The 13163-nt window shown below is 46.2% G+C and overlaps 1 protein-coding gene across 1 annotated transcript in view; it reads right to left on the bottom strand.

The window, feature by feature from the left end:
* The window catches only part of CARMIL2 (capping protein regulator and myosin 1 linker 2), a 138205-nt gene that overhangs the window by 113329 nt on the left and 11713 nt on the right, over positions 1 to 13163 (bottom strand). Inside the window, 5 exon segments of the mRNA XM_054048586.1 lie at positions 23 to 98; positions 6042 to 6115; positions 8165 to 8235; positions 9198 to 9295; positions 10877 to 10998. Of these exon segments, the coding sequence (XP_053904561.1) occupies positions 23 to 98; positions 6042 to 6115; positions 8165 to 8235; positions 9198 to 9295; positions 10877 to 10998 (441 nt within the window).

Below are 13163 nucleotides of genomic sequence, written 5' to 3'. Positions count from 1 at the left end.
GGTCACCGCTCTTCATACTCACCAGCCTGAAGTCCTTACAGTACAGCTTTGTGAACCACAGGTTAAACGACAGCGCCGTGATGCTAAGGGCTACGTCTCTGCAGCGGGACACAGCAATGAAACAATTAGCAAGAGTTACGGCACAGACTGACTGATTGGAGACATGGTGAAGAACCATTGAGTCAGGTTGCACATGGTATTTTAAAGCCATGACTTACCCATAGAAGCTGGAGTATTCTGCACTCTGACCACTGCTTTAAGGCTGGACTAGACCTACTACATCCCTGGCTACTCCAGCTGAGAAGCAAGTGAAATCCTGCCACTGGTCACAACTGCTCTAGGTGCTTCTCTAGTTCATCAGGGCTTCTATGTTTGTTTGCTGAGCTCAAGCCTGGCCCTAATGAACCAGACATCCACAAGTATCAGGGGGTAGCCGTGTTAGTCTGTATCTACAAAAACAACAAGGAGTCTGGGGGCACCTTAAAGACTAACAGATTTATTTGGGCATAAGCTTTCGTGAGTAAAAACCTCACTTCTTCGGTTGCATCCGAAAAAGTGAGGTTTTTACTCACGAAAGCTTATGCCCAAATAAATCTGTTAGTCTTTAAGGTGCCCCCAGACTCCTTGTTGTTTTTGTAGACATCCACAGTGGCACATGTCCCCTGCCTTGCTAGGCCCAGAGGAGCTGTGTGCACCACAATGACCAGGACATCCAGCGATGCTTGTGCTCCCCCAGAGTGCGCGCACTGAAAGTGCCAGTCCGGGATGGCAAAGGGAGAAAGCTCTGCTGTGCCAGGTGGGTGAGGATTTACTGGGCAGTCAATTGACTTACAGGGCAGTGTAAATGTTTGGGATCCAGGCTCTCAGACCCTGAGAAGGGGGTAGGTCACAGAGCCCAGGCTCCAACCAGAGCCTGAACATCTACACTGCAGTTTTATAGCCCCACACAACACGTTAGCTGACTCGGGCCAGCCAGTCTTTTATTGCAGTGTAGCCGTACCCCATGTGGCCACATTCTCTTCAGTGGGTTTGCAAAGGAACTTAGTAAACAGCTCTGTTGATGATGTGTGGGCCAGAACAGACTCCAGCACCTGCCCCGAGGCTGGGCTGGCCCTGCAGGGCCCACAGAAACAAACTCCAGTGCCCCCTTGTGAGAGGTAGAGATCTTAACCACGTCTTGACTAGATACTAGGGCTGTCGATTAATCGCGGTTAACTCATGCAATTAACTAAAAAAAATTCATTGTGATTACAAAAATTAATCACGATTAATCACACTGTTAAACAATAGACTACCAATGGACATTTATTACATATTTTTGGATGTTTTTCTACATTTTTGAATATATGGATTTCTATTACAACAGAGAATACAAAGTGTACAGTGCTCACTTTATATTATTTTTATTACATATATTTGCACTGTAAAAATGATAAGCAAAATAGTATTTTTCAATTTTCTCTTTATCATGAAAGTTGAACTTACAAATGTAAATTTCTTTGTTATATAATTGCACTCAAAAACAAAACAATGTAAAACTTTAAAGCCTACAAGTCCACTCAGTCCTACTTCTTGTTCAGCCAATGGCTAAGACAAACAAGTTTGTTTACATTTACAGGAGATAACATTGCTCTCTTCTTATTTACAATGTCACCTGAAAGTGAGAACAGGCATGGCACTTTTATAGTCAGTGTTGCAAGGTATTTACGTGCCAGATGTACTAAAGATTCATATGCCTCTTCATGCTTCGGCCACCATTCCAGAGGACATGCTTCCATGCTGATGATGCTCATTAAAAAAATGCATTAATTAAATTTGAGACTGAACTCCTTTAGGGAGAATTGTATGTCTCCTGTTCTGTTTTAACTGCATTCTGCCATATATTTCATGTTATAGCAGTCTCTGATGATGACCCAGCACATGTTCATTTTAAGAACACTTTCACAGCAGATTTGACAGAATGCAAAGAAGGTACCAATGTGAGATTTCTAAAAATAGCTACAGCATTCGACTCAAGGTTTAAGAATCTGAAGTGTTGTCCAAAATCTGAGAGGGACAAGCTATGGAGCATGCTTTCAGAAGTCGTAAAGAGCAACACTCCAATGCGAAACTATAGAACCCGAACCACCAAAAAAGAAAATCAACCTTCTGCTGGTGGCATCTGACTCAGATGAAAATGAACATGTGTCGGTCCGCTCTGCTTTGGATCGTTATCGAGCAGAACCCGTCATCGACATGGACACATGTCCTCTGGAATGGTGGTTGAAGTCTGAAGGGACGTATGAATCTTTAGCACATCTGGCACATAATTATCTTGCGACGCCAGCTAGAATAGTGCCTTGCGAACGCCTGTTCTCACTTTCAGGTGACATTGTAATTAAGATGTGGGCAGCGTTATCTCCTGTAAATGTAAACAAACTTGTTTGTCTGAGCGATTGGCTGAACAAGAAGTAGGACAGAATGGACTTGTTGGCTTTAAAGTTTTACATTGTTTTGTTTTTGAGTGCAATTATGTAACAAAAAAATCTACATTTGTAAGTTCAACTTTCATGATAAAGAGATTGCACTACAGTACTTGTATGAGGTGAATTGAAAAATACTATTTATTTTGGTATTTACAGTGCAAATATTTGTAATCATAAATAAATATAAAGTGAGCACTGTACACTTTTGTATTCTGTGTTGTAATTGAAATCAATATATTTGAAAATGTGGAAAACATTCAAACATATTTAAATAAATGGTATTCTATTATTGTTTAATCACCATTAATTTTTTTAATCGCGCGATTAATTGTGATTAATTTTTTTAATCGCTCAACAGCCCTACTAGATACTATTAATAATAATAGTTCCATCTGCCCTCTAAACAAGAAAGCTCTCACTCTATTCCCCCCATCTCTGTTGGCTCAGAACAGACCAACAATCCACATTTTAAAGCCACATTGTCTACAGATATCAGAGGTGGAGCCATGTTAGTCTGGATCTGTAAAAGCAGCAAAGAGTCCTGTGGTACCTTATAGACTAACAGACATATTGGAGCATGAGCTTTCGTGGGTGAATGCCCACTTCGTCGGATGCATGTAGTGGAAATTTCCAGGGGCAGGTATAAATATGCAAGCAAGAGTGAGTCAGGCTAGAGATAACGAGGTTAGTTCAATCAGGGAGGATGAGGCCCTCTTCTAGCAGTTGAGGTGTGAACACCAAGGGAGGAGAAACTGCTTCTGTAGTTGGATAGCCATTCACAGTCTTTGTTTAATCCTGATCTGATGGTGTCAAATTTGCAGATGAACTGAAGCTCAGCAGTTTCTCTTTGAAGTCTGGTCCTGAAGTTTTTTTGCTGTAAGATGGCTACCTTTACATCTGCTATTGTGTGGCCAGGGAGGTTGAAGTGTTCTCCTCAGGTTTTTGTATATTGCCATTCCTAATATCTGATTTGTGTCCATTTATCCTTTTACGTAGGGACTGTCCAGTTTGGCCGATGTACATAGCAGAGGGGCATTGCTGGCATATGATGGCGCATATTACATTGGTGGACGATGCCACATATCTACACCAGCAACACCATCACAGGACCTAACCAGATCAGCCACAACATCACCGGTTCATTCACTTGCACGTCCACCAATGTAATATACGCCATCATGTGCCAGCAATGCCCCTCTGCTATGTACATCAGCCAAACTGGACAGTCCCTACGTAAAAGGATAAATTGACAGGGCGGGCAGGCTAATGAGGGAGCCAGGAGGCCGGGGGCAGGGGTCCTCTCCTCCCAGAGTGGGGCCGAGCTAAGGAGAGAGCAGGGGCCCAAGTTGAGCTGCGGAGCAGGGCAGTGCCAGCCAGAGGGGCCAGAGGCGCAGCCCAGGGAGCTGGAGGCAGAGCAGCAGCAGCGCTGAGGCAGAGCCAGGGTGGAGCTGGAGCAGTCCAGAGCTGGGTGCAGCGACCGGCTGGGGAGAGCGAGGGGGACCCTGGGCAGCAGGCCCAGCACAGGGAGACGCCCCAGCCAAGAGGCCCTGCAGACTTGGGGGGATCGTAACCCTGACGGGGCGGGGGCAACGCTGGGAACAAGGGTCCTGCCATCTAGAGCCTGAGGGCGTGTGGCCACCGCCAGAGCGAGTGTCCGACCCACAGCCTCCCTGCAGCACAGCCAGGGCCTGGGCAGGGGCCTGGGCCGTGTGAGGAACAGACTGAACTGCCCGGCCGTTCCAGAGGGGCTGGTTGTGACGTCCCCGGTCCACAGAGCGGGGTGACGGGCTTTCCTTTAACCTTTCCCAGTTTTTCCTTATTTTTTTTAATTGATTGCCGTTTAATAAATTGTATTTGCTTAAACTGTATGTAATGATCAGTGGGTCAGGGAAGCGTCCAGAGTGGAAAGAGCACCTTGGAGTGGGGACACCCGAGCCCTGCCTAAGTGACCACGACAAGGTTGGGGGTCGAGCCCCCCAGGAACTCTGGGCCCAGCCGTGTTGGGATTACGAGGACTCTGCCACACAGGAGAGTGGAAGGGGAGCCCTCGAGGTCAGGCAGCCTCTGGGTAAAGGGAGTGGGAGCGAGGACCCAGATCCTTTCGCCAGCCCATTTCACTGGAGTCGTGTATAGTCCAGGGAGGTTCCCCACAATAGCGGGACCATCCCCCACTCACATAATACAACCCTTGAGAATGAAACATAAAAAGCCTCCGATAACAAAAGGATCAAAGGAGTCTGCTATACACCTGCGCCATCTACTGGATATCAACAGAAGTAGTAGAAAAACGGAGAAATGAGTGACTTGTATCGTTCCTGTGTATAGCTGCAGGGCCCCGACCCCGACACTGGCCTGTGTTCATCGCTTACTAGAGTGCACGTGGTACAGGCTTCAAATATGTGATGTACATCACCTTGATCTATAAACCTACTGATTACAGACCCAAGTGATTCTTGCTGAATTAAAAACCCTATTGATTGGGCTAAGAGCAACCAAGTGTCCTGATTTGAAAAGTACTGTCAAAAATAGCACAGAAAGGAACCTAACATGAAAATTAGCAATTGAGTGCTCCCTGAACTCAGTAAAAGTACAGTGCGCGGCAATGTTGCCTAGTGAGTAAAGCAATGGACTGTGACTTGGGAGCCCTGGGTTTTATTCCTGTCTGGGCCATTGGCTTGCTGGGTGACTGGGAGACTGTGACTCCCCCATCGATAAAATAAGTATGATGCTTCTGAGTCCTTTGTAAAGTGCTCTGAGACCTACCAATGGAAGAGCTACTCTAGCTGTTCTTATTATTATGAAAAGTGGTTATCCTCGTTCAATCCCATCCCCGTACTGGCCATAGCGTTCCTCAAATTAGTAAATAGAGTTTGTTAAATTGCAGCTTGAAAATCTAACAGGCACCTTGGCAAATTAATTGACGCCCATTGACACTTATATTCTCCCATAGCTGGCCTGGTCCTGTAGGGATACCCAGAGTAAGAAGAACAACAAACACTTATCTTAGGGCTTGTTTACAAACAAACCGGCCCCAGAATAACTCAGAGTAACTCACAGCTTTTGTTCTTTTGGGGCAATTGTGCAGGTGGCCATTCTTAGTTCAGCTGAAGAGTGTCTTGCTTTGATTTACTTTGTCAGTGGAAAAAAACCAAAAGATTTTAAATCTTATTTGCCCCCAGTGACAAATCTAAATCCAAATAAGACACACACAGGTTGATCGAAGAGTGCGCACAGTCAGAATCACACAAATATACAAAGGGGTGAATTACACCCCATTTCGTTATTTCCAGGCCAGTTTGCATGTAGACCCGCCCTCAGTCATTAAAGCCAGCGGATCGGACTCCAATATACATGAGGAGCAGATCCGGGAGTAAGAAGAGGCCATTTTTATAGAGAGTCACTTTTCAGAGTACTGTACAAATCCAATTGGAAATGCTGCTCTGCGGGCACATTTAGCTAAAAGGGTCGCTGGCCACTGTGTATAATGGTATTCTCAGGGTAGCTACAGGTACAACATATTTTGCTACTTGTCTTTGTCTTGCATGATCTTGATCACAGATTTCAGCAGCGACTCACCTGCTCTCTAGGTGAGCGAAGTCCAACAGGTTGAACTCTCGGCAGTCTTGGCTGTGGTAGATATTGTCCACATCCTAACAGACAGACAGTCAGCATGTTAGCCCAGAGAAGTGCTGCAAGGCCGGGTTACAGCGCAGCACTGTGCTGATCAGGACATGTGATGAGCATCAGCTTTGAATGGTCTGCCAAGGGACAAGGCCATCCACTTCCCCTGAGGGGGGAAGCAGCCAGCAGTGAGAAGTTACAGCAGAGGAAGGGAAACCCACCCCTGATACACCCACTATTCCCGCCCACCCGCCTCCAACATAAAAAAGTCACAGATCAGCCACTTGCAGTCTGAAGGATGCACCTGCCACAGACCAAATGTGTCGAGCTGGCCAATGGGAGGGCATCTGACCTCTGTGAGGCTGGGCCCCTCTCTTTGTGGGCACCTGAGATCTCTGGGAGAAGATCTGGCAGCTGAGGGAGACCCGGAACAGGCCCTGATGTCAGGGCGTGAAGTTGTGTGGCCTTGGCCACAAAGAGGGAAGGCCTCAGACACTCGTCAAGGCCCGCCCGAGGCTTAGCCTGTGCCATAAGCCTCCTGGGCTGGGGCAGGGGAAGGGCAGGAGTATGCCCAGTGACTGGGGGATTCATTTTAGGGACACGGCCTTGCCAAGGACTGGGCCCAGCAGTGTCCCCGCAGGGCATCGCTGCTCTGAAAGCTGCCTGGACTGGCTGGAAGGAGGAGGAGGAGGACACGTCTCTGAAGAAGTTCCTAAAAAAGAGAGGCTGAAGCCCAAGCCTGAGGACTCGTCACTGCTGCCTGCTGGCCTGGGATGGCTCCTCCACACTTCAACTGATCTCACAGCACTGGGACACTTTCCCCTCATAGTCAGCCTCGGTTTCCCTTTGTTCAATTTCACCCCAAAGGCTTGCAGCTGGCAACCTCTCCCCCTTTAGTCAGCATGTCATGAAATACACGCCTGTGGCGGAGTTCATTTAATCTCTCATCAAATCAACCCCTTCATCTGTTCTCTCATTTCGCGGAGCATCAGCTTGCTGCTAGCTGGATGGCCCAAAGGAGCCTGAAAACGGACACAGCAAGCAAGGGGCAGCCTTCCCAGGACTGTACGGAACAGGGCTGCCATCTCCTTCCCAGATGGAGAGCACGCAGCCCTGAATGCCATGCCACGGTTCTTTTAAAGCTGGGTCTAACCTGATTCTTCCTGATCACGCCTAGCTCTCTTTCCATGGACCGCCCTGCCCACGAGGATCTGTGCCATGTAATTCTCCCCCAGAACTATTATGATGCATACAGCCAGGAGGGACCATTAGATCATCTACTTGGACCGCCTGTGTAACACCCAGCTACCCCAGTATTGAGTCCTTGTGTTGGACTGAAGCACCTCTTCCAGAGAGGTGGCCAGCCTGGAACTGAAGACATCAGGACATAGGAGTTCACCATATCCCTGGATAGTTTGTTCAATGATTAAAAATCTCTCTTGGTTTCAATCTCAATTGCCTATTTTCTTCCTGGATTTCAGAGCCCTTTGTATTATTGCTCTTTCCACACTGCTGTTTGCAACATCTTGAGTGGTACAAAGGTACCGTGCTTCCAGACAGTTAATGAAGATGCTAAAAAGACGACCTCCCATGGATCTCGGCACCATGTCATTAGGTACCTCCTCCCAGCTCCTCACACTGAATTTACTGCTCTTCAGCCCGGTCCCATCCCTGGACAGAGCTCCCATCACTTCATAGGAAGGTACAGGATTTTCAGGAGGTTTCATGAGATCCTCTCAAGTGCTGCTATACAGCATTTTCCTCTGCTTGGCTCCCTTTGTCCAGCTGTATCGCTCCAGTGTCAACAGTGGGACGTAATGTCCAGTGCTGATTATTTAGTGACTGGTATTGCTGCTGAGATTTCCTTGACAACCATGCAAGCACACTCCATTACAAGCAAAGTAGGCAAAATTTGCCTAAATTAAACAAAAACGGAACCCTCCCCCGCCAAAGGTTGGCTTATAACCAACTGGAGAGACAGCAGGTACTGTTTCAGATAGGTACAAAACCCATCTGAGAACTCCCCTAATGTTATGTCCTTAAAATGACCTGTTGAAATTGCTTCCATACACGCTTACCCACTGGATCTCCTCTCTGAAGGTGAAGCCGTTGTAGTCACATAAAGCAGCATATGTCTCTGAAAACCCACCTACAAATGGAAGATGATATTGACAGAAACGTTAGCAGCGGCACATGGAGGAAATGTAGAAAGAGAAAAAGGGACATTTGGGGAAGGATAGAAACTAATACAGTTTGGGATCCAGAAAAGAGAGGGCTAGAATGGAAAGTCCAATTAAACCCTCGCTTCTCCCAGCGCAGTGCTGAATCATGGATTGGGTACCTCTCTGTTTGGTACTGACTGACTCATTAATTACTTATCTTGATTCCTTCTTTCATTGAGTTATCTAACCTCTTTTACTGGACCAAGACATTATTTGTAATACACAAACTTCTCAGGCTAAAAGAGCCTTTATTTAAATCAGAATGTTTTGATCACAGAATTCCATTTAAAACTTTTTCTTATTGAAATTATAGAAAAAATATTGCAATATATATAAAAAAAGATTGCAAAGCTAAGCCTGGAAAAGTTAGGAACTGCATGGACAACCTTAATGATGCCCCCTTGTGTGTAATCATGGTATAACCTTTAATTACACGGTCACATAGTATTTTTTCCACAAGAACCCTGCTTCAGACATGCAACTGACTTCAATGGGACTACTCCTGGGAATACAATACATATGGAAGTGTTTGTAGGACTGGTGCCAATGTCATGTAAATATTTTTCCCAGCTTATGACACTGGCCAGAGTGACTCCAAGTGGTCAGACTCCTGCCAATGGTATGCACCGTGCCTAACGGGCAAATGGCTGCGGGCACCAGTGTTAGCTGCCACTTATTTTCTTCCTGATGAAAGTTAATTGCTAAACAGCAAAGGTGGGATTTTTCCAAAAGCACTTCACATTGCCCTAGCTCTGCTTCCATTGAAGTCACCAGAGCTTTTGAAAACTCCACCCCAAGCTGCTAAATCTCCCACCACTTGGTGTGTGAGGGCTCTTCACAGTGTTTTCGCTTTTCTGTGATGTATGTTCACAAAGCAAAGTCTGATTACCACACGGTCCTTGGTTATTCTGCAGCATTTCCTTCAGGGAGTCTGTTATTCTTTGAATTCTCTCGAACAAACTGGGGGGATAGTTTTTGAGCAGTTTTCTACGAAAAATAACCCATGGTTAAGTAAAGAAATGGGGTGGTAGGAAGAAAACATCCTCAATCCTACATATTGGCTTATATTGACTGGAAACAGGCGAGCTCACTCTATTAGGAACACTTCATATGAATTTACTTTGTAACCATCCATACCCTTTATGTGTTCTTTCTTATAATCCCTAGCTCTTATCTAGCACTTTTCCATTAGGAGATCTCAAAGCAGTTTACAAGGGCGAGCCGTATCATTATCCCCATTTTACAGTTGGGGAAACTGAGGCACAGAGAGGTGAAGTGAGTTGCCCAAGGTCAACCAACAGGCCAGTGGTGGAGCCAGGAATAGAACCCAGTCCAGAGCTCCAGCCACTAGCCCAACTGCCTTTGTATTAAAGGGACATTGTAACACACATACATTTGGCCCCAAATTTAAATTCTGTACAATAACTCCTCACTTAAAGTCGTCCCAGTTAATGATGTTTCATTGCTGATCAATTAGGGAACATGCTCATTTAAAGTTGCGCAATGCTCCCTTAGAACGTTGTTTGGCAGCCGCCCGCGTTGTCCACTGCTTGCAGGAAGAGCAGCCCATTGCAGCTAGCTGGTGGGGGCTTGGAACCAGGGTGGACCGGCAGCCCCCCTATCAGCTCCCCATATCAGCTCCCCTAAGTTCCCTGTGCGGCAGCTGCCCAGCAGGCTAGCAATTGCTGGGCAGTTCAGCTGCCATGTGCTGCTCCTGCCCTCTGCCATGTGCTGCTCCTGGAAGCCTCCTGCTTGCTGTGTGGGGGGAGAGGGAAGAGGGGTGCTACTGTCAGGGTGTCCCCATCCCCCCACTCCTGCCTCCCGTTCCTGTACCTCATCTCCACAGAGTAGGGGGGGAACAGGACAGGGCTCAGGACGGAGGGAGCTTGCTGGCAGCAGCTGCTGTCTCAACTTGCTGATTTACTTAAAAGGGCAGTGTACTTACAGTGCGGTCAGTGTACTTAAAGGGGCAATGCACATCTCTCTCTCTCTCTCACACACACACACACACACACTGTGTATGTCTCTGTCTTTCTCAGCCATGGTGTCTCCCCTCCCTCCATTCGTGCTGCCTTGTAGAGTGTGAGGCTACATGCACAACAATGTGTTAACCCTTGAGGGCTCAGCCAAGTGCTAGTTCATCATTTAGCAGTAAGGCATTCCCTGGGAAATAGCCCTCCCTCTTCCACCCTCTAACTTCACCACCTCAACCAAGCTTCACAATCATCATAGCTGTGAACAGTATTAAATTGTTTGTTTAAAACTTATACTGTGTATATGTGTATATACAAATATAGTCTTTTGTCTAGCGAAAAAAAAATCCCTGGAACCTAACCCTCCTTATTTACATTAATTTTTATGGGAAAATTGGATTCGCTTAACATCATTTCGTTTAAAGTAGCATTTTTCAGGAACATAACTACAACGTTAAGCGAGGAGTTACTGTACACGCAAAATGACAAGGATATAAGGTCAGGGAGCTCTAGGAGGTCTCAACAGAGCTCTGCCAGCGACAAGGCAGTCTGGCCCGTTATAACCATTAAGCAAATGTTTCAGGAACAGCCTTACCCGGGGAAAGAGTCTGGAAAGACCTTCTTAAGCGACATGATGATATGGCTGACCACCTGCTCCAAGTCGTCCAGTGACACGAGCCGGAAGGCGAAAGAGGCTGTATCTGTATCTATGACAACCTGAGATGAGACAAATGACATTTGAGGCAGCAAACAGAGAATACATTTAATAAAACCCCTCAGATGCTACCACAAAGGGAGCAAACGAGCGAAGCCGTGCGCTAAGATGGCGAGCTCTCACCACGCTAAATATCCTTAGCGTTATTGCTTATAATTCTCAGACAAAGACTAAGTTTCAATGGAGCTAAGCTTGAGAAAACTTATCAGCAATTTGGCATAGAATACACCTCTACCCCGATATAATGCTGTCCTCGGGAGCCAAAAAATCTTACCGCGTTATATTGAACTTGATTTGATCCACCGGAGTGTGCACACACACACCCCACCGGAGTGCTGCTTTACCACGTTATATCTGAATTCGTGTTATATCGGGTCGCGTTATATCGGGGTAGAGGTGTATGTTACAGGTACTGTACGTGCGCCAAAACCAAAGTATTATAAACCCAGGAAACCCAAAGTTAAGGCTAAACTTAAAGAAATGCAAACCAGATAAGGGATGGAAATGTGCAATTGTGGCACCCAAACAACCTTAACTCTGCCTTGCTGTGACACCTTACAATAACTATTGGTTTGTGGTTCCAGATAAAATTGATTTTAAGACACATCTGATTTGATTTTCCCTCTCTTGGCATCACTACCTGCAGTCAGTATTAGCCTGTTACCAAGAGCATTCGGGTTAAAGAAAAAGGTCAGGTACAGGGTGCCACATTTATGAAAGGATCCATTTTTAGATTACATTTTAACTCCTGACCTAATTAATGGATTCACTAAATTCTGAGAAAATTAATTCCATTCTCAACGAGCCAGTGCTGTAATTTTGACGAGGATTTTTCATACATAACAAACTGGCTGAATCCTGGCTTTCAGTGGAGAACTCAACTCAGTCTCCATAATAAACTTTCAGAAATAAACTAGTAGCCGTATCATCAGGAAATAAACAACTAAATCATCCTTATGCTACAGCAGTCTGGCAAATTTCTCATGAAAACATACAAATCCAGGCATAAAAATCTTCTCATTCTGCCCCATCCCTTGCAACGATAATAAAGAAAGCAATTAATCAGGCTTTATTGGCCCATCAAAATAACTCACTGGCCCCGCAGGGCAGGAGGATTTTACAAGACTGCACTAAATCAAATAAATTCACCTCTTGCTGCTGCAGCTCCAGCCCCTCACCCACAGGAGCAAACCCCCAAGGCAGGGGAAGTGCCTGGAGAATCCCCTGGAAAATTTAACCCCAGGAAGCCAGGAGCAAATTGCCCAAGCCAGACTTCCTGTAGCGAATCTGTTTCAGATGATTATTAGCTACATGAAAAAGGAATACTTTGCATTTAATCTGGAAAAGCACAATTCTCCTAGGCCAGCCTTGCCAAAGTGTAGCTGCTCTGAGGACACACATTTCTGACAGATGACTACAATATTTGTTCTTCACATGTCATCATGGCAAGCATGACGAGTATTTTACACCTGGCAAATTCTTACAATAGCTTTGTAAGACAAATCAATTGCTATTTCTCTGGGGGGTCACCAGGGGCAATAGGCCAATAGCAGAGGGTTCAGAGCCTTTGAACTCTGAGATTGCACCTGAATTTTGTCCAGTAAATTCTTCGTTTTCTAAGCCCGACAGGACTATTAGATCAACTAGTTTGACCCCTTGTGTTACAGGCCACAAAATGTCACCCATTTACTCCTGACCGAGTCCAATAACTTGTGTTTGACTAACGTACCTCTTCTAGTTCTAATATACATTTCCAGTCCATCCAAGTCCGTCCTTCTTTTACTCTTGTTACTGTCCTTTGCAAATCCTCTCTAGCAATGTCTTTGTTAATAATAAGTGTGATTCTTGTAATAGACTTTCCATTTCCCACTCCACAAACAAGGTTCTAGTGAAACACATAACCTGATTGCTGAAGGGACTGCCTTCAAACAGCAGCAACTTCTAAACTATGGTTATCCACAGGCACAGCCAGGGCCATCCCTAGCCATTTGGGTGCCCTACGCAGCCCCCCCATAGCGGGCTGTGTGGGGCCCCAGCCCCCCCCCAATCTGGGAGGCAGGAGCTGTGGGGGGCACTTTTGGGGGCCCCACAGCCCAAAGTGGCCCAGGGGATTAGCAGGGGGCCGGGAGCAGCCCGCTCCACTTCCCTCGCCCTGGCCCCAGCCGTG

The sequence above is a fragment of the Malaclemys terrapin genome, chromosome 14, assembly GCF_027887155.1.
Source record: "Malaclemys terrapin pileata isolate rMalTer1 chromosome 14, rMalTer1.hap1, whole genome shotgun sequence".
Taxonomy (NCBI): Eukaryota; Metazoa; Chordata; order Testudines; family Emydidae; genus Malaclemys; species Malaclemys terrapin.
Note: the sequence above shows the minus strand (reverse complement) of the source record. Positions and strands in the feature narration are given on the sequence as shown.